This window comes from Neospora caninum, chromosome VIIb, assembly GCF_000208865.1.
Source record: "Neospora caninum Liverpool complete genome, chromosome VIIb".
In the NCBI taxonomy this organism is placed as follows: Eukaryota; Apicomplexa; class Conoidasida; order Eucoccidiorida; family Sarcocystidae; genus Neospora; species Neospora caninum.
The window spans coordinates 2,200,315-2,224,696 of NC_018394.1; the positions used below are offsets into that span (position 1 = coordinate 2,200,315).

Here is a 24,382-nt window from a genome sequence, read left to right on the forward strand (position 1 = left end):
CGGGGGAACCGTTTACGAGAGACGCGGTCTCATAGACCAACGCATTTTGGTGATTCGGCCACAAGAGGCGATGATTCCTCTCCGTCGTAAATTAGCAAGCACACTGTCGCGGATCGCCAGCGTGCTGGTTGGGGCAGTGCGCGACATTTTTGCACTGAAATTTAGGAATGGCCTGGATGTGCGTTCCCTGCCGTTATACCGGGTGACGGCGGAACAAGCGCCGCATGATGCATAAGCTGCGTGTGTGTGCAGAAATTTTACGAGAACGGACGTAGCTGTTTTTGTCCACCATGTGCTGTGGCTAGATATGTCAGGTTTCGGGGCTCTCCAGAGCGTGAGGAGCATCCTTTCCCCAACGTTTTCTGTAGGGATTTCCCGCGCGACCGTTGGAAAGCGCGGGTACATCCAAGATGGTTTCGACTTTCTGTACGGGGCACGAAAGATGCGAAGACCACTTGGTTTTTTCAATGACACCTGGTAGTGGGCACTCCCACATCTCAATTGCTGTGTTATGTACGACGGTAGTGTAGCGTGGGTTGGCGGAACTGGACATTCACCTTAGGGGGATGTCGCCTATGCAAGTGCAGCATGCTCGTACGTGGATTTTTCTGCATAGCTCCAGTCAGCATGTGTGAGCACGCGAACGTAGAAGTCTTGTCTGGACAAGCAAGCGTGGATTATCTGCGTACCAAACAAATTCTATGAAGCGTGACGGTCGACGGAAGCTCTACCATTTTAAACCGACTGGAGAGGCGGTCTCCAAATCAAATCTCGCCGACCTAATACCAACCTGGACATGCGACCCAGAGGAATGCGCCAGTCGGTCGAACTTGGCCTTGGAAACAGTGGCACGGATGATACGCTCACGCTGTTGCCACGTGGCCAATCCTGACGGCTATATATATATATATATATATATATATAGGGTAACCTATACGGAGTCGGGCACCTGTAGTTGGCACTGCGTCTGCTGTAATGTCCGATCAACCTGGAAGAATCGGTAGAATTTCCGATTTAAGGGACATCGTGGTAACGTGACGTAGCAAGCGCCGTTAGGAAGCCAGACTGTCACGCCGCCTCTCCTTACACAAGTGCAACGGCCGGACCCATGCACGGTGGTAAATGGGTTGCTAGTGTGTAAACGTTTAGTGGTACAGTAATTCTGCGTGTAAAACGAACAATATTTTTTTATCGACGTAATGGGGTGTATTGCTAAGATAGGTAGGTAGGCGAGCGTTCGACATTGAAAGAACAGATACACATGCGTTCAGATTCCGTGAGCAGGGTTGTTCTGCCCGAGTCGTCGGCTGGCCCCATACCGAAACGGCACAGAAATTGGAGGCAGGGCCCGAGAGCAGAAAAGAAAAACGTCGATCGGTGTCTCGGGTGCGCATTCCTTCGATACCGGTACGAACCCGGCCTCACGCTGAACTAAGGAAAACGAAAGCTGCAGTGGCTTTTGCCGACGGCGCTTTCCTGGTTTTTATTTACTTACGTATGCATCGCACCTACAGATAAGTATATGCACGTATTCATGCATGTCCATATATGTACCCCTATATGCATATATATATATATATATATATGCTTTTATCCGCATGGGCGAGTCTTCCATGGTTCGGAGCGCGTTCAGAAAATTCGAATGTGATAGCAGCCGAGAGCCGGCTTTGCTGCTGAGACTTCTCAGAGGGAGCAGACGTCGGCCTCTCTAAAAACACGAGGCGACAGGAGAAAAACCAATTTGCCCCGCTTTCGCTACACAAAAACAAATTTTGCGGCCTCTTGCCTTCCCTGGGTTTCAGTCCCCAGCTTCTTCGGCACCCTCTTCGATATCTGGGACCGCAAGGCCGTCCAGAATGTCCTCAGCGAAGTTGTCCAGGACCTCAAATGCTTCCCGTTCATAACCAGCTCCTCCGCTCGAAAAGAGCCAGAAAGGTCTCCAGTTCCAGTCCCACGCCTGCCGGGGTGTACCTCCACCTGACACGCCACCGCCTGACAGAGGGGAAAGTGGGGCGGGACTCTGCAGCGCTGGAGCCAGCTGTCCTCCCGTTCGGAGCGTCTGCATAGTTGGTGCGCAGCATGCTGGACTGCAGTGTCCGAGGTATGCTCTTTCCAGTCCCCTTTTTCGGCACGGCTCGGAGCATTGAGTAGAGCCACATGCGCCATCTTGCACCGGCGCTCCCCCCGCCGGCCCCAAGTTAACAGGAGAAACGCGCAAGATGAAATTACCCGCAGACAGCGCAGAAGCAGGGGACCATCCCATTCCGTGTCCCCGCACCGCAGTTGAACAAAAACCCGCGATATGTCCGTTCGCGGCCGTCCCTCTCTCGCGTGACTCCTCCGATCCGCATTCGCTGAATGCACCAGCAGGCCCTCGCAGACTCAGCTGACAAGGACGCGTTCGCATGCTGTGATTCGGCCGTGAAACAAAATGATAAGGACGCGATTCGCAGAGAACGCCCGTTTTTCCCCTCTCGTTCGTCACACACCCAGGCGCTAACGAGGGAACCGATGCCACATTTGAATCCGTTCGTACCGTCAGGTCTCCACCGCTGGCCTCCCACTGTGTGAAAGGCAGAGACACCTTCCCTCGACGGACCAGGCTCTTCTCCGAAAGAGACGGAATGCGTGGGGAACCAGGATCCGGTTTAACAGACCTGGAAACGCCTGGAGAACACGAAAAAACAGCGTCTTGCCCCGACTGTACACAATCCGCTCTTCCGTCTGACTCGGCCGTTGATCGCCGAGCGTCGGCGAGACGGTGCGAGCGGAAACGCCGACTGGCATCGCCGCTGGTTTCGCTTCTCGGAGACGCTGCTCGTTCCCCCCAGTGAGACTGGCGTCTCTGGGACCCTGCCCATCGAGGAGGACACCCGGTTCTAGGAGTGCCGCGCGTCTGGTGCAAGAAAGCGGAAGCCAGTGCGGAGACAGACGGAGAGACGGAAGGAAAAGCAGTGCCGTCGAGAAAGGAAGAGGCAACAAGCGCGCGCGAGTCGTGGGAAGAGAAATGGGAAACAAAGTGGACTGAGGGGGAGAATGAAGCGCCGCCTTCCGGCCCCGCAGCCCGAGCGGGAGAGGACACACCGCATAAGACTCGAGAAAGGTGAACCGTGCATGCGTCGACGGAAGCGCAGAGAGGCTGAGACGGACGACGGGTTTCCCGGAGGGAATGACCCAGTTTCTCATGCGGGAATTCGACGAGGGACGAGGCAGGGTCACACGAAAGCAGAGAACACTGGGTGAGGGAAGGAGAGGAAGCGGGAGAGGCGCCTGAGGCGGAGACACGAGGTGGAGACGACGGACCCGAGAAGGCAAACGCAGAGTCGACTGTTGCAGTGGAAGCTGTAGACGTGGCATCGGCACAAGGCGCAGGACACGCCTCAATCCCATCGCGGTCCAAACGAAAAACAGAAGAGGTAACGGACGACGCCGCATCTTCCCGTCGGCGGCCTCGCACGAACCAGAGAGGCTCGAGCTCGCCCCACTGGCTCTGCTGTCTCTGCGTCTCTGTTAGGTGTCCCTCACGCACGCACTGCTCTCGCCAATCGACCGACCGCACCGCTGGCTGCCGATCCACGCAGCGAGAAGCAGGCGCCGTCTCGGCGAGCGCGACCCGAGACGCAGGCAAAGAGGCGGAACTCGCAGCCCACCACGGATGCCCATCCGTCACCACTGCCGCTGAGAGAAGAAACGCCCCGAGAGCTCCCGAAGACGCGGAGGCTCCGCAGTCGTCGTGCTCGCTCAGTCGCGCGAGCGTCGCCTGCGCGCTTTCCGGGCCAAACAGATTCTGGTCTCTCTTTGTGCTGTCCTCAAGAATGACTGGCAGATCCTTCCGGGCCTTTGCCGTGTGCATGCGTGCCTCGCAGGCCGATCCTCGCGCCCTGACGCTGCTGCCCAGACTGGCTTCGATGCACTCGCGACGGGACGCAGCCCGCAGAGCTGTTGCCTCCCTTTCCTCCTCTGTCTTTGCGTCTTCTCGTCCTTCTCTCTTTTTCTCTCTCCAACCTTCCCTCTTCTCTTCTCCCGTCCCGTCTCCCCGCCGGGGCCGTTGTTCCGGACTGTGCCCATGTAAAGGCAGCGAGAGGGCCTGCGGCTGCTGACCGCGCAAGTCCGCATGCGTTGCGTTCTCTCGCTTCGGGACTTGCGGCGTCGCGTTTTCGTGCTCGCAGTCCAGCGAAGCGAGAGAAGCCTGAAGCGGGAAAAAGGCCTTCATGACGGAGTCTCTCGCGTGCTGAACGAGAGACAAGGCGCTGCTCGCGGGGCCGGAGGGCGTGGAGCCCGAGCGACTGCGCCCGCCCGGCCTCTCCGATCGGCCAGCCGACGTATGCGCGTTGCTGTTCACAGCTGTCTTGTCTACCTCTTCGTTCGGCTCGCCGTCCTGCAAATCGGCAGACGTTCCGCGCGACGGCGAGCGCTCAGCCGAGGTAACCTGAAAATGGCGAGAGAGAACGGGAGAAAGGAGCGAGCATTCAGGACGGAACGCCGCACCGAAACGAGACACGGAACGTGAGAGGACGAGGGGGATCAATTGGAGGTGAAAGCGCGGAGACAACACCAGACCAGCGATGAAAAAAAAAACAAACTCGCGGCGACGTTCAAAACGCCACCGAAGGCGTTTTGAACGTCTCTGTCCAGCCTTACCTCCGTTTCGTCGTCCTCGCTCGCTCCTCTTCTCCCGTGAGCACCGAGCGAGACTTCCCCTTTCTGTCTCTCTCCGCTTCGCTCGTCCGCGCTGTTCCGTCGTTCCCCCTCGCTGGATCTCTCGACGTGCCCGGCGCTTCTCCTGTGAGGTGTACGTACACCTTGGCTGCCGGCCTCCCACGTTTCCTCCTCGCCTCCGTCTCCCCGCTTTCGCTCCGCATCTGCCACTTCCTCCGCTGAAACGGATCGTGGGCCGGGTCGAGCGGGCGCACGCCACGACGCGCAGATCGCGCCCTGCGCCTCGCGACCGAGCCTGTCGCCTCGCGACGTCTCGCGCGAATTTCGTCTGCTGTCGATTCCGTGCCCGTCCTCTGCAGGCGATGTGGCAAGCGCCGACTGCGCGTCCGCCGAGTCGCCTGGCGCGAACGAGCCGCGCTTTCCAGAAACCAGCGCGAGATTCTGCATGCGCATCAGAGCCAGCAGCTCGTCCACCTCAGCCTTCAAATCGGCAAAAAACTCCTGAGGCGGAAGACGCAGCTGCGTTATCAACGCACCTGACGAAGACCCGAGAGGCGAGGCGGCAGAACCCGACGAGGCAGACGGCAACGGAATCAAAACCGGGACACTGCTGCTGCTCAGGGTCGCGCGGTACTGGAGAGATTTCTCGCTTTGCTGAGAAAGGACAAGCGTGAGACGCGAGGAGAAGAGAGACGCAGTGAGAAAAGAAGACAGACACGCTCCGACAGCGATGCACGGACAAACGTCGAGGCGGAGAAAAACGACTTCCAAGAGAACAAAAAATCAAGGCTCGCGAGTAACATGCCAAAGCGCGCCCCACTCCAATGCATCACGTAGACGATATGGAAGGCAACCAGGCGTGCCGCGGAAAGAAGCCAAAAAACGGAAAGCCCAGCGTGAAGAGAAGCTCCGCAAATGCAAGGCTCAATATACACAGTGCTTGCGAAAGCACCGTCCTGTATACGGAAACCCAGCTCTAGATCGTTCGAGACGATAATCGGTATCTACTACTACTACTCCTACTGTCACTATACAAACATAAAGCTCCATATACATGCACAAATAGATCTTTTGTTTCGCGTGCGTAGGTCTGGATTTCGTTACTCCGTGTTCTGTTCACTCTGGATTTCTCGGTGTGGCTTCATTTTGGGTTCCGGCGTGTGTTAGTGTTTTCGCCCTTTTGCCCCACGGTCGTTCCTGTTTGCCTCTATCGCGCTTACACGAATTTGCGCAACCGCTTCCTCTCTGCGTCTTCTTTCGCGGTTTGCCTCGCGCTGGGCGGCTTCCCGTCGCCGGCGTTCTCTCTCCAGATCGGTTAGGGCCTTCTGCAGTTCCTCGCCTTGCTTCATGCAGAGCATGTTGAGCGAGTCAAGCTGCCCCGCGACGCGCTCGAGCTGCCGTTCCCGAAGCGCCAAGACAGCTGCCGAAGACGTCGGCGAAAGGGCCGACGCTGCGGGCCTGTCCCGACTGTGGGGAGAGACAGGCCGAGACGTGAGGCCATCCGGCTCGCCGCTCCTCTCTCCTGCTCGCTCGCCACTCGGAGACGGGAGTGCGGGGCCAGAGCCGCCCGACGAGCACGTGGGCGACGAAGGCGAAGACGCTTCCTTGCTGGAAATGACCGGAAACGGATACGAAGCAAAGCCAGGAAGAAGCGCCAGCGACGACAGAGCCGACGCAAAGGAAGGCGCTCCAGAAAGCGCCGAGGCAAAGTTCATGTCCTCGCGAGAGGGTCTCCTATCCTGCAGTCTGACCTTCGCTCCCTCCCCGCCCTCCTCTTCCTTCTCTTGCTTCTCTTCCTTCTTTTGCTTCTCTTCTTCCTCGTCTGCCTTCGCTTCGCCGTCCCCCCGTGCTGCTTCCTCGTTTTCTGGTTCCTTTTTCGGGTCTTCTGTCCCTCGCGGTCGGCAGTTGTTTCGCCCTCCTGCCTCGGCTGCCTCGCCGGTTTCTGCCTCCCCGCTTCGCCTCGCCTTTTCCGCCCGCTCGACCTGCTGCAAGAGCTGCGCGATCTGTTCGCGTTGCTGAGCGTCTACACGCCCGAGCGCGTGGATCTGCCTCTCGCGCAGACCCAGCTGCTCCTGGAGATGCTGCAAATTAAGCTCCAGGATCTGGACCAACTCGTCCCTTCGCTGGATGTCGCCTTGGAGTTTCTCCGTCACGCGCGCGAGTTGTTCCTGCAAAAACGAAGTCCTGTCTGACGCGAAGACCGCGCGGAGGTCGGAAGCCTGCCGCGCCTCGACTTCCGCAGCCAGGCGCTCCTCCAGCGCCCGCGTCCGGAGCAGATAAAACTGGAGCGGAATCACAGAGACACAGGACACACAAAGAGACGTGAAGGCGGCGGGGGGTCTGGGCGCCCAGACAACCACGAAGCGGCCGGGACAAAGAAGAATCCCGGAAGAAAGAAGAAAAAAGAGGGAGAACCGCGCAGCTCAATCGAGGCGCTGGAAATCTCTGCGGCCTGAACTGTCCCGGGGAGGTCCGCGAGACAGAAAATGCGAGCACAACAGGCGGCACCGCAGAAGCTTAAACTGGGTGAAGAGCACTGAAGGGCGGAAACAGCCGGGAAATGGACGAGAAAAAGGCGAAGCAGAGACCGTTATTTCCTACAAAGCCAACAGCTTGTTCACGTGCAGCACGGAACAGCCGCACCCAGGCATATATCCTCACCTCCGTCAACAACAACAGCACAAAGATACAGACAAACGCCCATCGACTATCCACAAATGTCTCTGCATGCAGCTACAGGCATGGACTGATATACCGACACATGTATATTCACATATAATCGTATACACATACAGAGAGATGCATCCAGATCTACACACGGATATCTACAGGCACGAGAAAGCTCACGTCCTGGCACTATCTTATATATATATATATATATATATATATAAACATATACATATATATACATATATATACATATATATACATATATGCATATATATATATATATATATATATATATGCCCGAAAAGCGGCTTTGGCTGTGTGTTTCCGTGTCCTGGCTCTGTGTTTCGTCGAGAAAAAGTTCGCAGAAACGGGACTCGGCCTTACCTGTTTGAGGGACTCGAGGGTCTGCTGGAATCCATAGAACTCTTCGATGAGCTGTAGAAGTCGGTACCTGGCGGCCGCGCCTTCATACTGCTGCTGAGGAGAGCCCAGAGAGAACGAAGAGGGAACCGAGTGCGAAGACCCCGACAAAGATGAAAGGAGCGGAGAACAAAAGTCGTCGCTGCCTCGCCGGCTGCGCGCTTGAGACCGTCGACCGCGGCCAGTTGCCTTGTGCGGCGCGGAAGCGGAAGAGAAAATCGATACCGATGGCGAAGACGCGTCAGGCAACTCTAACGAGAAGGGCTTGTCGAGGCGGCTTTCGCCTCTCGCGTGCGGGTGAACGTCCGGGACAGGCGCCTGCGCATCTGTTGGTGAAGTTTCGCGGGAAGAGCCTCGTGAAACACAAGAGGAGCGCGACGAAACAGACGACGGAGACGCGGACGAGCGAGAGGACGCCGAACTGGAGGAAAGCGATCGCGAGCGTCCGGATTCGAGCGGTTTGAGGGCCGGAGAGGCGAACGCGCCTTCGTCCTCTCCCGACCCAGAACCGCTTCGCGCCTCGACGCTCTCCATCGTTTGGCATTCAGCTCGCCTCTGTGACCGCGAGAAGACAGATATGCCGAGACCGCTGTCCCGGTGAGCCCTCTGGAGGAAACGGGAGTGAGCTCGGAGGAAAACCCGGTGGGAAAGACTCGCAGAAAAAAGTGAGAAGGGAGGCAGGATACAGACCTAAGCACAGACCTCGAGTCGAGCGCGTGGTCAACCGTTGAAAGGCGGCGCGAGAAGCTGCATTTTCCGCGGGAAGAAGAGTACACCGCCGGGGTTTCCGCTTCCGCAGTTCTGGGATGTTGGTTGGACTGGAAAAAACCACGCTCTCTTTGGGAAATGACGCTATGCCCGAAAGAGAAGCAAGAAACGGGAAGCAGACCTAGAGCGGCCTTGCAGCGTCCCGCCGGCGTTTTTTGTGCACGAGTTCCTGCGCTCCCGTTCCCTCACAAGACCCGAGCCTCCTCCTGAGAAGGCGGAGCCGCTCCGCCAGAAAAGAAGCGCATGTGAAGAGTTTTCGACCCGCGGGAGACCTGGCGCAGTTCCTTTTGGGTTTTTCTGGCCCACTTTGAGGTCTACCCCGGCACATGCAGTGGCGGGCGTCGGGTGCCGAGCAAAACGCCACATCGGAGGTTTTGAGCCGAGAGCTACCAAGTCGAAACGTGCTCTTCCCTGTTGAGAACCTTGCGAAGGAGTCGTGCAGAGAAGGCGATTTCGGGCAAAAAGCGATGGGACAGAAAGTGCCGACGGACAACACGCGAGACAGGCCGAAACCTGTTTTCGGCTCGGCTCTCAACTCACAAAGGCCAAATGACACACTCTCTAGCAGTAGGTGTGTGTTTCTCGGCAGTGTCCCGACACGGTTGTATCCATGAGAGAAGAAAAAGGAATGCGATAAAGGAACGCGATTGACAATCTCGCGTCTCTGTAGCCTTTGCTAGCCGCTGAATGAACAGAAGCAACTTGGTGTGTCGTGCGTGGTTCTTGTTTTTTTTGCATGCGGCTGGGACCCGGCCGCAGAGCTGCTCATCTCTCGCGTCCCTTGCTCTACTAATTTTGACGCGATTCGTGGCAACCAAGGGTGCAGAGAGGGAACGGACTGTCGGAAAAACCAGACTTCGCCTCCTCGCGGCCTTCCTTTCACGCAGAGTCGACGCGCGAAGAAGAAACGTTTCCAGCAGCCAGCATGGCGCTTCCGACTCTCTGCCCGCCTCGACAGCCTCGACAGCCTCGACCCTCCTCGAATTGAAGCCACACGCAGTTGAGAGTCTCTGTGTGACTCCAGATGAGAACCGCAAAACTTTGAAACGAACTTGCTGGAGAGACGTTAGTGCAGAAGGCGGGAAATGCTTGAAAGGCGGAAACAAGGACGGAAGTTTTCAGGAGTCCACTGTCGACGTTGAGTGCCCTCATTTTTCCGATCTTGATGTCGGCAATCTGAGGTGGGACTCTCTGAGCCCAGTGCGTAAAGGAGACACCATATGGGAGGGAAGTCTGCCGGGGGGAGGTGAACACCGCTCAAAACTCCTGGCTAGAAGGCCTCTGGATCTACCAGTGAAACACGCGCACGGGGAGTTACGTTCGACCGCCGACATCGCTCTTCTACAGTACAGGCGCGCTTTCTGCATGTTAAATGCGTTCTCTTCTGCCAGCGTGATCCTGCCAATCGAGTTCTACCGCTGCGTGTCCGTCGCCGCGGAAAGGGGCGTGCACGCGCTCGAGTTGTTTGCTGAATCAGCAAAGGTGCACGTCTCTTGTAGAAAGTTCCACGTTCCGTTTTTAGACTAAACACACATCGGGTGGGGTCGAGGATGACTTGCGTTCCTGCGCGGAACAGGAAGAGAGGCGAAGAACGCGGGACCCGCCATGAGTCACGCAGAGTCCTTCTACCGACCGTGTCTGTTCTCGAGTTCCCAATAAAGGAATTCTCGGCGACGTCTCCAATCTCGGCAAGAAAACAGCGCGAGAATGCGTGGCAGTGGATTCGGAGGAACCCCGAGGTGAAGAGGTCGACTTTCTATACAGTTGAGACGAGGGGGTACACCACCGCACTCTTTTGTCTTAATATACAGCACAACGGAGCGGTACAGACAGCACCCGCCGATGAGTCGACAAACGCACGCAAAAAGACAACCTTCCACAAGTTCAAAAGAGCTAGCCAAAACCTGACGTTTCCTGCTACGTTCGCACCACCGGAGCACTCGGAAAAACGAACAGACACTGCTTTGCGCGCCGCCGATGCACCAAACGAAAACATCTTTTCACAACTCAGAACGAAGTCACACGGTACCCCACACATGCACGTTCCTGAGTCTAGCGACAGGAAAGGAATGGCCGGGAAACGGAAGGCGTCCATGCGTCGTGCCCCACGCAACCGTTCCCCGAAAAACGAAAAAGTTTACAAGCACTGCTGGAGGCGTCACGCATGGTTCCCTTCATTTCCGGTCGCAGAGAACTTTGGGCCGTTCCACATCCACATTGCACGGGAGACGGCGCGGCGTGTGGAAACGCACAGCACTCCCTGCCACTGTTTTCTTCGCATGCAAGGCCTTCTCTTGCACACCCTCGCTCGCTCCACTTTCTCCCCGGCCTCGAGCTTTGGAGAACGCGCACGCAAATTGTTCCAGGGGCGCGTTCGGCGGGTCGGCAACTCAGCCTCGCCGGTCGCTGGATGCAGCTGGCGCCTCGCTCGACTTGCGGGATCTTCGCGTGATGCGTTCGCGCAGTTCCGTCACGAGATCTTTGGCGCGGATGTCGCCGCCTACACTCAGATCCAGGTGGACTTGCTCCGGGAGAAAGGTGACTTCCCACTGGTTCGAGTCGGTGCCTTGCCGGCGGCAAAGCATGTCGCCCGCAGGCATGCCCCAAAAGACTCCCGCACCGAGCGGGCGATCGTCGCTGACAATGACTTCGAACTCGCCTTCGCCGGGCGCCCGCCTTCTCGCCACGCCCTCCACCCCGCTTCCCGCACAGTTCCGTTTGAAGGCTGTGGCGGCGGCTTGCCCAAGACGCTCCAGCAAAGTGTTGCTTCTCTCGATTGTCGACGAGGCGTAGCAGCCCGGAACCAGCGGTCGCAAGAGGAGAAAACACTCACACCACGCAGCGCGCGGGTTCTTCTCCGCCGCTTGCTTCAGCCGTATCAGCTCAGCCACCCTGCCGGTGCCGTTCACATCCACGCCAGACAGTGCGGCGGGTTCCGCCACGGGCTTTTTCCAACTGCTCCTGTCGGCATTCGGAAAAAACCGGCTGTGTCCCCGCCTCAAGATCCCCAGGCCTCCGGACGGCCCGCTCCCTGGCGGCCGCGGGATCTTTGGGTTCCCCACGCGGCTTCCCACGTTGCACTCTGCACCCACGCTGCTCGTGACCAGCAGGCGAATCCACAAGCCGTCGGCGCTTGCCGCGAGCTGCGGCATGCTCGCGCGATCCTGTTCAATCGCGGAAAGACCCGTGAGCGTCCTCCCCCGAAAGGGCAATCGCCTATGCAGCGGAGAGTCTTTCCCCGACCCGCCGGCTGCAGTCTCCTTCTTCGGCCCCGACGATTGACTCTCTGCGTTGCTGCACTCGCTTGCTGGGGTCCCCGGAAACGACACCGTCTTCTGCCGGCGCGGGAGAGATGCGGTCGACTTGAGAGCACTCAGCGCCTTCTTCAAGGCCGGACTTGCTCCGGGCGTGGTGCTGGCTGCCTCGGACTCTTTGTCGCCCGCCACGCTGCCCGTCGGCGTCGTTTTGTGGAACTTCCCATCCTTGCCTGCCTTCCGATTGACGACGGCGTCGAGGTCCTCCAGGCACGGGAACAGCGAGTTCCGCCGTTCCTTCGCGACAAGAAGCAGCCCCAACTGAAGCACAAGCTGTCTCCCCAGTTCACGTTTCTGGGCCACAGACGCCTCCTCAACTCCCGCCGGCATCGCATAGGCTGACGGCAGATATTGGTCCAGTCCGCCTGCGAGGAACGCGTCTCGAACCATCTTGCTGGCGACAGAGTCCGCAGCGTCGCGCCGCCGCCTCTCGCGGTCTTGGTGGTCGACCGCCGCGAGCTTCCCCGGCTGCGCGCCTCGATGCGCTTGTCCCGTCCACGACTTGAGCGATTTGAAGAGCGTAGGACGCAGAGGCAGCGCGGCAGGCCTTTCCTGCTGTCCTTGCCTGTCTTTCGCGTCCGAACTGGCCTCGGTCGCGCTGTTTGCCGAGGCAGCGTGCCCGACCAGCATGGCGCGCTGTCTCGCGGCGCATGCAGACGACATAGCTTCGTCGAACGTGCGCCTGCGGTACTTCCTCGCGAGACGCCGAGCCGCAATGCTCGCCTCGACTCCGCGTTTCGACGACGCCGTCCGGAGCTCCGGCATCGAGTTGGCGCGGCGCAGTCTCGGTTCCGTGGTCGTCGCCGCGTTTTTAGCTGAGCCCGAACGGAGCGTTGTCCCAAGCAACGCGCCGACCCACCGCTTCTTCGTCAGGACTTTCCGCCCGAACTTTGTCGTCAAATCCCGCGAAAAACCCACGTTCAGGTGGCGACGTCCGGGACCCGTGGCATGCCGCGATGCCACGTTTTTGCCGCCCCGCAGCGTCACGTGAGCAGAGGCCGGAGGCGCCACAGTCGTTCCAGGCGTCCGTGCCGATTTGCTGCCTTTCCGGCGCGTCAGACGTCTCACAACCGCCTTCAAATTTCTGGGCGCAAACCGCCGGGCCGTGGCCGTCGAGGCCTTTCCCGGGCCCGTCAAGGCCTCGAGCGTGATGTTGCCCTCCGCGTGTGCGTCTGACGCGCACACGCGTTTCATGAACTCGCCGACGTGCTGCAGTAGGTAGCGCGTGAAAAGGCCAAAAGACGTGCGCTCCAAAATCCACTCCCCGAGAAGCCGCGCGAGGCGGCAGTCCGCACTGTACAGCAGAGACGCATGCGCGGAGTGGTAGCGCGAAGAGGAGTCGAACGTGTAGCAGTTGTTGATGCGAAACATGAGCAGCTGACGCAGAGAGAGCACGGAGATGTCCGCCTGGATGCAGGACACGTCAATCGGGAGAAGTTGACGGAGAGACAGTTCGCCTGCAAAAGAGACGACACACAGGAGACGCGAAGAAGCCGCGGGACAACAGTCACTCTGGAAAAACGGGGACACCAGTTAGAGACATCCGACACTCGAAGCTACGCAGGCCATGCATGTGGTTCGGCAAAAACGGCATGAACAGAAGGCCAGACGCGGATGTAGTCGAAGCAAGAAGAAGTGCGAAAAAAAGGCGCTCCCCGAAACAGAAACCGGGTAAAAGGAAAACAAAACCGAGTACCAGACACCTTCATTCCGACCCGAGACGCGCTGGCTCCGGGTCCGCGGCCGTTCTGTGGTACAGTCTAGTCTCCGTTCCTCTCCCCGCGGGAGGCGTCGCAGGCAGCCCCGTCGGGCTTCACGTCGTGGATCCCTTCCCTAGTATTTCTTGTCACAGTAGAGGCGCGAAAAAAAGGATATCTTACCCAGGATTAATTTCCGCATCGTGTGTCGGGTCCGGACCCGGTCGGGCAGAACTTCGAGTTCCTCGACTTCTCTCCTGGCCTCCGGCGAGGCATCGCACTCCTTCCACTGCTCTTCTGTCATAGCGGCCCGCATGCAGAGGCCGAGAGTGCCGATGCCGTCAATCAGCAGCACAGCCATCAAGCCCTTCTTCATGATCGTGGCTTCGCTGATTCCCACAATCCTGCAGAGAGGCGCAGGCCGTACCAAGTTGAAAGATCCCCGCCCGGTGGCTTTCTTGGAATCCGGTTTCTCATCGTCCTTGTCGTCGGGGCTATCGCACACGGGGACAGCAACTGTCTCCGGAACCAGGCGGCCCTCTGAGTCCAGCATGTACCCTGCGGGTAAGGGGATGTGAGACGGGAAAACGCCGGTGATACGCGCGGCGGCGACACGCTCTTGCACTGTTGCGCACCGGGGAGCACGCGGTTTCCACGTTTTCTTGGAACGGAGTTGCCATGGAACGGGCTCTGCCCAGAGCACCGCCGAAGGGCTGCCTGCAGGGCCGGGAACGCTGTGGCTCTTCCCGGCACGCGCGTCCACGCGAGCAGAAGCGTCGGCTAACGCCTGTGTCGGCAGAGAGCTGTACCGAGCGCGTAAATACGCTATCCGCGCCTGCGGGGAGATCTCCTCCCATCTGTTGGTTCGACTCAGAGAGGCATCAGAGAGCACATCTGACCCGCCATTATTCTCCGACATCGGTTCCGAGTACGTTTGGAGAGATGCTGCAGCCGACGAAGGCGTCGTCGCAGTTCCCCTACCGCCATCAGCCTCTTGGGGCGCAAAGCCAGGAGTCGAGTCTCCCGCAGTGGATTTTCCGTTATTTCGCGCCTCGCTAGTGACATCGGCGGACGCTGTGTCATCAGCGTTGCGATCTCCGAGTTTTCCTGGAGACAAACCCCTTAGTGACGCTCCGGCAACGGACGGCGTCCGGATAGAGGCAAAGGGAGGCATCGCTGCCACCGACCCTTCGGCTGACGCGCGAGAGAACAACACGGGGAAGACCTGAGCGCACCAAATCCGTGCGGGCAGGAAAGGGCACCACGCGTTTGGATGCCGAAATCAGGCAGTTGTTTCGTACAGTCACAACGCCTCAGCACGAGGGGCGCACCAACCCTCAATTCTGGGCAAAAGCGCCGGGAGTCCGTCGGCAGCTGCAACAGATAAGACTGCCAAATCTGGAAGGAGTCCTGAAGAAAGGGTGTTTTAAAACTTCGAAATTCCATCACTCACTGAACCTGGTTACCGTGAGAACAAGACTGACACACAACAGCGCCTTGCCCGAAGGAACAGCTGCGCAACGCTCTGGTGGCGCTGCGTGTGAATGGCGGCCTCCAGAAAACACGAAATAACAGTCCAGGAAAGAGCGTACACTCAGCAGGTATCCCCACGAGAACACTCAATGCACGCGACTAGTCGAACGCGATTCATCTGACTGGGGTAGTGAAATCCTACGGTGGCATTTTCGTGCAGACGGGATGGATTACTTGGGAAGCCCTGGACATGGCACAAAGTCGCCGAGAGGCCGTTTATTCCGACAAAACAGTTTCCTCACATCATCCGATTCTTCATATTGTAGGAGTGCACCGACCACTTTCAACGTAATAGGAAGAGTGGTTCTCGGGTTCGAACGGATGCGTGACACGCTGTCGACAGTCCAACATGGGAAGACATCGAGCCGCAGCGGCAAATCGACGGTGAGAGAAAAAATCAAAAGGGGAACTGGCACACGACAAAGGCCTGCGAGGAAAATCGGCGGACAAAAGCCACCCTAACCACATACACATTTCCGTGCCTAAACAAATCAGTAGAAGCTGGGTGTGGAAAGCATGCGTCCTCCTTGGGGGTCACATAGATTCAGCACTGCAACAAGAGGGAGACAGCAGCAGACACCTAGTCCATTCTCAGACACCGGCGAAAGAGCATGCAAACAGCCAACAATTTGCCTCAGTACATGTTCAACTACTATAAACATGGGGTAAATCCGAGATGGGGGTCTGCTTAGCGTAAAAATGCCCGTCCGTGGACGGAGCACAACAGTACCAGGCGAGCCGCTTCGTGCTTTTGCTCCCCGTCGGCCAGTGCCCCTCAGCACTATATATCTGCATGCCGGCTCCGATGCCGAGTTCTCGTCACGGCTCCCGTAGAAACAACCGTGGCGGGGACCACCGTTTTAGAACCTGGGCGCAGGGACTGCAAACATTAACAGGGGCGGCAGGCATACAGTTAGGCTCGAAGCCTGCGGATATGTTGTCAGTTGTACCATTGAGAATCGTATATATGGCTAAAATCGGTTCAAAATATTCAGCACTTGCCGTTACCGCGGGAAGCACAGGCCGCATTTGCATGCTGCCTACTGACTCGAGGAGTATGCGGAAGAAATGCACAGCAAGAGAGATACGGTGTTCGCGTATTAGAAACAGTTATCAGGGCATCTGAGTCTACTTGGAGTGAAAGTAAGAGAGAACATGAGCAGAAGCATTCACTTGATATTCGAATCGAAATTTTTCACGGCAAACTCAGCACCCGGCCTCGTTCAACTACACAGAGATTGCACGCAGGCGTATGGGACGTTCTCGTCAGGTTAGCACAGCCTGCAGAAATATTGCGACGAATGATTCAGTGCAATTCTTTAACTGGTTCCTCATGTGTAAGTGCTTTCATTGTAAGAACCCTCGACGGAGAGAAGGCGTCTCCGGCCACGATTAGAAGGGAAACTTTCTGGCAATATGCAGGTGCTGGTCATGCTGGATGATTTTGATTTGTGGAATGTTGCTCGGCCTAACTTGGCGTATTAAAAGCCATACCATTAGTAACTTTCTGATCAGCTTCAAACCTGTTGTCGAATCGTCCTTATGTCGAAAAGAAGTCGTTCATTGCGGAGCAAAGACCACTCCAAGACTTCATTAAACATTGCCACTTCGAGTCGTTCAAGCTAAAGGAAGCTGGACTGCACAGCAGGTCTCAAAACGCCATGCATTGGCCTTACATCAAGCGCATCCAGTTCGCCTATTGCATTTTGGAGTCTCGCCTCTAACTGCACAGGCCTAAGAGAGCTAACGGCTTCTGCACAGGACTGGCTCCACGACGTATCTTACCTGACTGACTCGTCGAGGCAATGCTTTCCTTTAGAAGCCATCCTTGCTTGTCACGCGAAGCGGCGTTGTGTGAGTAAGGGATCCTATCAGCCCTGTCGAAGTGTGCCTAGCCTGCTACGCCGCTCAATAATTTGTGCAGCTCTCCAACCGTATCTAATGTACGGATGAGTGCGTCTGTTCTGGGGGAATAAATATAGTGTTCGAACGTTCCGAAGTCTGTCGCTACACGCGAAACAGAGGAAGCCGGCCACAAAAGCAACCTGTGGAATACTGGAAAGGGGAAAGGCGTCAACGGTGATTAGCACCGCATGGCCATGACTGAAATTCGCACCGGGCGGCTTCATCGTTCCGGCCGTACATACAGCTGGTGCTTACCACCCCTAATCATGCGACATCTATATTGTGACATGGAAGGAAGCTAAATACACGTGGAGTAGGATAGGATGCGCCAAATGTGCATGCCTCAGTGGGAAGTTGACAACCCTAACGCGCCACGACGGCGCCTCCGTGGCAATTGCAACGGGAGTCCAAGGCGATGACATCCGCATTACCTTTTCCGCTCGCGCGGGCCACAGCGTGCCTCAATCCCCCTAGCATTCAAAACATGCAACGATGTCTTCGAGAAGAGCTCTGGTGGCCCATGATTTTTCTTGTGCGAAACGAATACAATGGTAGAGAGAGTGCCTGGCAAAAACACGAGGCACATGACTGGAAGTGGACAATTTTAGCAAAGATGAGTAACGCCACGGTCTGCGTGGAAGCTCGTTGATTGCTCAACCAGTTCGGACGTAAACGTCAATAAAATCAGCAGTGGCCGTAACCGCGACCAAACGATGGTGTATCTATCTCAGGAGGTCTGCTGCGGAAGTGAAATACATGACATGCCTTCCTTTTGGTATAGAAACTCTTCTAATGTTTGGTCATGTTAATTCCTCAGAAAGTCGACCGCGTGAACAGGTACACCTTGGGCTGAGTAGAGTCACTCGGGCTTATCACCCGATGGGCCCTGAACACCTTAGTCATTATCCTGGCCATAACAGTCGCTAACCATAACCGAAGGGCGTACCATCTGCCTTCCGATGTGGCCAATCCATGACTCTTTTTCCTGGTTGTTGTCAGCTATCAGGAAGAACACACGATTCGGGGTATCCACTCGGAATGCGTTCTCTTTCTGTATGTCCTCGTCAGCGCTCTTCACAGTGCTACAATCTCTTAGGAAGAGGATCTGCACAAAGCATCGCAAGACAGGGATATCCCGCCTCCATACAGGAACAGAAAAACGCGTCGCTGCCATATTATGTACCAGAGAAAAAGGAACAATCCTTACAAACATAGAATGTGCATGGCAATCTATTCACATCTATCAAAAAGTTGGGACTGCAAACGTCCGCACCGCATAGACACGAACCCCTCTGTGAACCGATCGAGCCTGTGATTTGGTTGGGCTGGCAAACATCAAATTCGAAAAAGGTAAGCTTGTGGAACGCTCGGGTTGACATGAAACCCCTGTGTATATCGTCTGCCCAGTTTTGTTATCCGTACCTCAGTTGGCTTGGAACTGTAGATGTCAGACGTCTTGAAGCTGCACAGGCAGTAGGGGGTCAGCACGAACCAGCGCCGCCTCCAATCCTTCAGAAATTTTGACTGCTTGCATAGCCACCCCTCTTTCACCACATCACCCCTGTTGATGGTGATGTCCGCGCTCGACGACTGAAATGCGTTCATCGTCGTGGTGTAGCATGTGCCCCGTCTATGGTTTGAAAGAAATGTCCCTTCCTCAGCCGCCGGGAAGCGCTGGAAGCTGCCAGTCCAAAACAGAGGCAGACGACCCCTGGCGGGCACTACTATGAAAGACGGGTTACTGCTCAAGACATGCGAGATGCCTGATGAATTAAACCCTGTCAGCAACTGTTTTGAGCAGTCGAGTCCTTGCTGCACAAATCCCTTGCGCGTTGTCGATTTAAGGCTACACCGTTGAGCCAAAAGCTAACCACTAAGTCAATCGGACGACTCCTTTTTTCCAAGCCGACCAGACAGCACGAAGGCTTCTGCCCGAGCTTTTACCGGGCTCCCCGAAAAAGAGATCCTTCGGCTTGAAAAAACACCTAGCCAGCTGAATGCCTGATGAAGATCACACACGTAATTCAACGGTCCTCGTGAAAAGAAGTTGCGATTTGAAAATCATTCGTCACACCAGCTGGAAATGGTGATTGACGAGTTTTAGATTCTCGCTGTCCTGGAAGGGTTTTGCATGCATTCGTGGTCTGCTCACTCGGTTGGCCAGACACAGCGAGCGACGGTGAGCCCTTACAGCGCCTACTGTAGTCAACCAGAAACAGCCACTTTCCACTTTTGAATCCTGCAAACCTCTGGAATTTGTGGAGTGTCAGCGCCAACTTTTCACGGCTCCGACCAATTCCACGTTTCCTATATCACCTTTTTCTCGCATCCCCGCCAGCATCTTGGCACCACGGATCGCCGTGTGCAGCTCCTCAAGGACAGTGAGTGGAGGGAAGGGGGAAGAGGGGGCTTGATTCACATCACTTACAAAGCGCAGCACAGCTCGGTTCGCACTGCCAATACAGAAGGAAGAGTGAACCCCAGTGATTTGTGTCTATTACCAGTAGCGACGTCGCAGCCCAGCAGGTCCTCGCACAGCACGAGTCGACAAGAAGGGGCCTCCGCGGTAGCCGGCCATTGTTTTGAGTTTCTGCTTCACCAAAAAGAACTTGTCGAAGCACGGTTGTGGAGGCTGGCATGATGGAACTGATATGAATCGCCACGTAGCGTCCTCGGTCAAACTATACTGCAAGTTTAGGCCGATAGCTGATTTGTTGGTGCACGTGAAACAGACCGTCGTGAACAGCTGCGTTCTGCTCTTTTGATAAGTGGTTACCCCCACCTCTGGTAGTCAGGAGAGGTGCCCGTTACGAAGGTTTGCTCGCGTGGGAGCTGTGCCCAACTAACTCACACTCTCCTAGGCAAAACTGGTTATGGCAAACTCACTCCCATGTGCCGCTAGGTTCTCAGATACCACCGCTTGCGCAGCCTCCCCCGAGAAAACCAATGACTGCCAACAGCCGTAATCTGGGATCTTCAGGGGCAATGCAATGAGGCATTGTCGAGAGTGTAGCAGCCAGCGGACTCTGAATGAAGCAGTCGCTAGATTAAATAGTGAAGGGAAAGTTGGAACCATACTCAAAGTGACAATCTCTTTTATGTGGCCGCAGCGCTTTCGCGTCGGCCCGTCCGACTCTCGAACTGGTTGTCGCTTTTTCCTGACTAACTGTCGTGGTAATCATGATATGCGTCTCGATTTTCTTCCCCGCAAAATGCGTCTTCTTTAGTCGACTTGACCCATCCCGGGGATCATGGCTCTCCGAGAAATCTGGTTCCATCCTGTTTGCTCGGCGAGAGGTCTTCGCAGTCAGGCAAGGAATGTAGGGAAACCTTTGCCTCTCTAGACGTGCTCTGATCGCGCCTTCTCTAGTTCTTGAATTGCTATATTCCACGATTTGACAGCTGCTAGACGGAAACAGGATGAAGGCATCTGTATGTGCCTGGACTCCATTGCCTCCAAAATTCCTTCAAGAGCCATGGAACAGCACTTCTGCCTGGCAGTTTTTTCATGATACAGACTTTCGCAGATGCAGTGTATGCTCCGCTCTAGAATTCACCGACTCTTCCTTTTCCACATGTGCCATCTGCGTAACGTCGTACAGTCGCGACGTCACACGGTAAGACGCGGCACTGCACTCAGCGAACCCACCGATTGGGAAGCAACATAGGATTCAAACGGGGAGAATCGCCGAGGTCAGGAAACAGTTCCCACGAGGCTTAGCGTTAAAGAAGAAACCTGGATACACTGCTGCACTTTACACCCGCGTCATGGTAGTGCAGGCTTTGCGCTGAGCGATTTTTGTCGGCACCCCGGACGAACGAAAGGCATCGCTGCTAGACTGGTTGGCGGCCCTTCAGGCGTCTCTTTACAGGTTTGCAACACCCACAAAGTGAGCGCCACAGGGAACTACACAGTCTAGTGGTCTTCCGTAAGACGTCAATGGAGCTGCATGGGGCTACCGCCTCCACCGTTCGACTTCACGTATTCCGTCTGCTTTCCAGAAACCCAGAGTGAGTCTTTCCACAGTTGCAGCGGTCGCAGCGAACAACATGGGCACGTGCCTATCTGAGTCTGAGCCTTATCGACCACGATGCAGTTCTTAGTATTATTGGCGAATGCAGGACAAGTGCGGCATCTACCTATGATGCGTTTTCCCATGAAGCAGAGCAGCTGCTCCGTTCGGTTTCACAAGGTCGACTGTTGGAGAAAAACGCTGCAACTGCCTTGTCTCAGGAAGGAAAATCCTCAGTCGCTGCACGATAGGGTGGGGAGGCTGGGCGCGGCGGCACAGGACCCTACCAGATAGCGGGAATTCCGGAGCATAAAATGCTATTGCGCGGCATTCCAATTTGCATTCTTCAGAAAGGTTCGCTGAACACTAGAACTCTCTACCGTTTCTTCACAAGTTCCTGTGCGCAGATCACGGTCGCCAAGAGTCGCTGAGCGGTTCTCGACTCAGATTCCCGTGTTGGTTGTTTGGTAACCCAAATTGTGTTTTCCCAGGTGTTTGCGTGTCTCATGCAAAATGCGTTACTGCGTTTGTCGCCAGATCCGTTCGTCTCATCAACGCTGTCTTTCCCCGTGTTTCGGTCTTTCCTTTTCCACAGCCTCCGTTTTCCATAGCTTGCTCAAACGTTTTTAACATCTGCACTGTCGCACCGTTCGTCATCCGCGAGGCGCGCAACACCCTTTTCGACGCTCACTGGATTCGACTCGTTCGCGTTGTCATGACTCGCTGAAAAACCATGGGAACCGACGACTTTCGTCGTCAAAGACGGCGGAGGGTGCAACGACGCGCCTACGTTTGCAGGAAGATTGGCAGGGGGAAGGGGGAAGAAGCCGAGTCTCCGCAGAGCCTGGAGAGAACGTAGGAAGCAAAAGCACCAAGGGGAAGGCCGGACGTCTCATGATATCAAATGCCCGCTGAAACGCGGTGACGCAGACAACGTGAAGGGCTGCCTGAACGCGCGCGTCAACTGTCGCTTCTAGCCAAGTTTGCCACCTGAAAAGGGGAAACGTTAAACCGGTGCTCGCGGACTCTCACCTTGTCTTCTTCAGCCCGATTCGGGAGCAAGAACTCCTCCCACGACTTTTCCATCTGAACGCGACGCTCCTTGACTAGCCAATCCTCGGGGCCCAGCAACTGACGAATCGTGCTGACGGCTTCTTGCAGGCCCAAACCGAACCGTGCTGAAACGCCTGATATTGACAAGGCACCACGAACGAGGGGAGAGAAAAGAGAAGGCGGGGGTTCACGACGCAGCAGAGCGACAATCACACAACATGATAGGCAACGGGAAACGGAACAGATCAAAAACACACATGGCGGGTGTCTCTGCGTTCAGACGCTGCCCCAAATAACCCTTATATGTAGCGAAGCCGCGGAGCAGAAGCTGTCGAATGGAAACGCATTTGTAGGTCGTGCCCTCAAAACAGTTCAACGTCGTCAATCCGCTCGTCCATTCATCCCTTCCAGGTAGCTTTGTTCCTTTCTCGACCCCCCCTATTTGAGCCTGAGGCTTCGGGTGGGGCGACTGTCTCGCCTCCAATCGACGCCAGCACTCACCGACGATAGGAATATCTGGATACTGGCTTCGCAGCCGGTAGTACAGCGAATCGAGGTGATAGAGAGACCCTCGATGTAGGGCGTCGCACTTTGTCGCGAGGACCTAGCAGAAAAAGACGACAAAAGGCAATATTGGCGGACGAAGTAAATTTATGCCCCTTCGGATGTACGCGCACGAGAGCTATGAGCACGATAGGAAAGAAGAGAACATTACCTTTTGTCAGGTGCGTCATCGAGACTCATTCCCCGCCCCGTCATCCGTCGCTCTACTCAGGCGTTTTTTTCGTCTCGCTTTCAACCCGTAGTGAGCGCACTTCTCCCCTCATCGCCGTCTTCCCTGCCTCTCTTGTCTTCTCCCTCCTGTTCTCCAGTGTGTCGGTCTGAGAGGTGTGAGCTACGGTTGTTTTCTGGAACAATGTATGCGTCGTGTGCCGTTTGCTTCTGCTCTGTCGCCCGCTACCAAACAGACGACGGGACTCAAAATTTAAAGTCGTCCGTCTGATGCCTCTAGATACTGTATCTGGCGTGAGAGAGCTCGCTCCTTTCTCCGTACCAACTCTTTCTTTCCCTCGTTGTCTTTGCGATGCTTCATAACCTCCTCCCGCAGATAAAGGAAATCCTCAAAGGGGTCGCCCCGTCCCGTGACACCGGCGAATGACGTCGCGTGGTCGCCGCCCCATCCCGCCTCGCCGACGCCTTCCGGGCGCCTCTCGTAGCTCTCTGCGTCCCCGCTTCGGCTCTGATCGTCTGTGAGCAGACTTCGCTCCTTCCCCTTCCTGCCGTCCTGCACGGGACTGAGAGCGCGGCCTCGAGCTACGTCGATAACGTAGACCAACAGTCGAGACCGGTAGAGGTGTCGAAGGATTCGCATGCCTCGTGCTTTATCCTGAAGCAACACAGACGGCGACACACACACACACACACACGCACACACCCTAACAGAGACCCGCCGATCCACGCTCCTCCACCCTTACCCAGGAAACAGGTATCTGCCGCGACAGACACTTCTCTTCCCAAGTCGCGCCCTTTGTAAACCCACACACTCAGCAGACCTATCCATATACATAAAAATCTGCAGATCCAGATATATCCATATCCATATATATGTATATACATATATATATATATTGAGAGGTTGTGAAGAGGCAGACTAAGATGACTAGGAGGTTCACTAGCGTTTGCTAGAGGTGTCATCTCGCTGTCGCCGAGTGTTTGCCATCTCCCTGCGGCGGTCGGTCCGCGTTGCTGGCGCGAGCATTGCCAGGGCAGGTATCGCCGTATATATGGAGACATGTGTGTGTCGCTTCCGACAGCCGCCTTGAGTTGCACCCTTCGAGACTCGTTTAGGGGAAGATCCACAGGCGAACTGCGAATGGGAAGCGCAGGCTCGCGAGTGCCTCGGCGCCTCTGTGTGCACCCCCTGTGTAGTCTCTGCCTCTCACTTGGTGGGCGCCTGGACAGAGAGCAGGGAGATCCATCAGCTTGAATTCAACGCCGTCGACGTAGCGCAGAGTGCCGATGTGTGGCCTGCGCGTCTGCATACCTTCGGAGCCGATCTTGGATTGATACCTTGTAAGCAGCGAAGCAAACCGAGCGACAAACGCGCGTTGTGGGCGATTCCAAAACTGCATGCGGAGTGCGTTCGAGACCCCCCCCCCCCAACGTGAATTGAGCTTGAAGTTTCCCCTTAACCCCCTGTTCTCTGGCTGGGATGGGTCAGCGATGTGTGTGGCGCTCCCCAGCGTACGACTGACTGCGGGTGCGGCGGGAGACGGGACGGCCACGGATCCGTTTTCAACCGATTGTCTTTTTCCATGTTCCCGGGGGATCAAGGACTGACGCTGCCTTC

General features: G+C 56.2%; 4 protein-coding genes across 4 annotated transcripts in view; all 4 read right to left on the bottom strand.

Annotated features, from left to right (window-relative positions):
- Positions 1-1,798: 1,798 nt before the first annotated feature.
- On the bottom strand, positions 1,799-8,283 carry NCLIV_026660 (conserved hypothetical protein; the record flags this gene model as incomplete). The annotated part of the gene is made up of 5 exons (XM_003882860.1): positions 1,799-1,992; positions 3,304-4,429; positions 4,801-5,313; positions 5,880-6,941; positions 7,714-8,283. The coding sequence occupies 5 exons, from the start codon at positions 8,281-8,283 to the stop codon at positions 1,799-1,801; spliced, it is 3,465 nt and encodes a 1,154-aa protein (XP_003882909.1).
- Positions 8,284-10,907: 2,624 nt separating this feature from the next.
- Positions 10,908-14,702, bottom strand: NCLIV_026670 (conserved hypothetical protein; the record flags this gene model as incomplete). Its single annotated transcript, XM_003882861.1, has 2 exons — positions 10,908-13,288; positions 13,712-14,702. The coding sequence occupies 2 exons, from the start codon at positions 14,700-14,702 to the stop codon at positions 10,908-10,910; spliced, it is 3,372 nt and encodes a 1,123-aa protein (XP_003882910.1).
- Positions 14,703-17,861: 3,159 nt separating this feature from the next.
- Positions 17,862-18,571, bottom strand: NCLIV_026680 (Protein kinase AKT, related; the record flags this gene model as incomplete). The annotated part of the gene is made up of 2 exons (XM_003882862.1): positions 17,862-18,071; positions 18,389-18,571. The coding sequence occupies 2 exons, from the start codon at positions 18,569-18,571 to the stop codon at positions 17,862-17,864; spliced, it is 393 nt and encodes a 130-aa protein (XP_003882911.1).
- A 3,024-nt stretch (positions 18,572-21,595) lies between these two features.
- Positions 21,596-24,382, bottom strand: part of NCLIV_026690 (putative GTP-binding protein) — a gene marked incomplete at both ends in the record, with an annotated part of 5,252 nt that continues 2,465 nt past the window's right edge. Inside the window, 5 exons of the mRNA XM_003882863.1 lie at positions 21,596-21,823; positions 22,012-22,166; positions 22,534-22,636; positions 23,087-23,419; positions 23,976-24,102. Coding sequence (XP_003882912.1) covers positions 21,596-21,823; positions 22,012-22,166; positions 22,534-22,636; positions 23,087-23,419; positions 23,976-24,102 — 946 coding nt within the window. The remainder of the gene's footprint in view (positions 21,824-22,011; positions 22,167-22,533; positions 22,637-23,086; positions 23,420-23,975; positions 24,103-24,382) is intronic.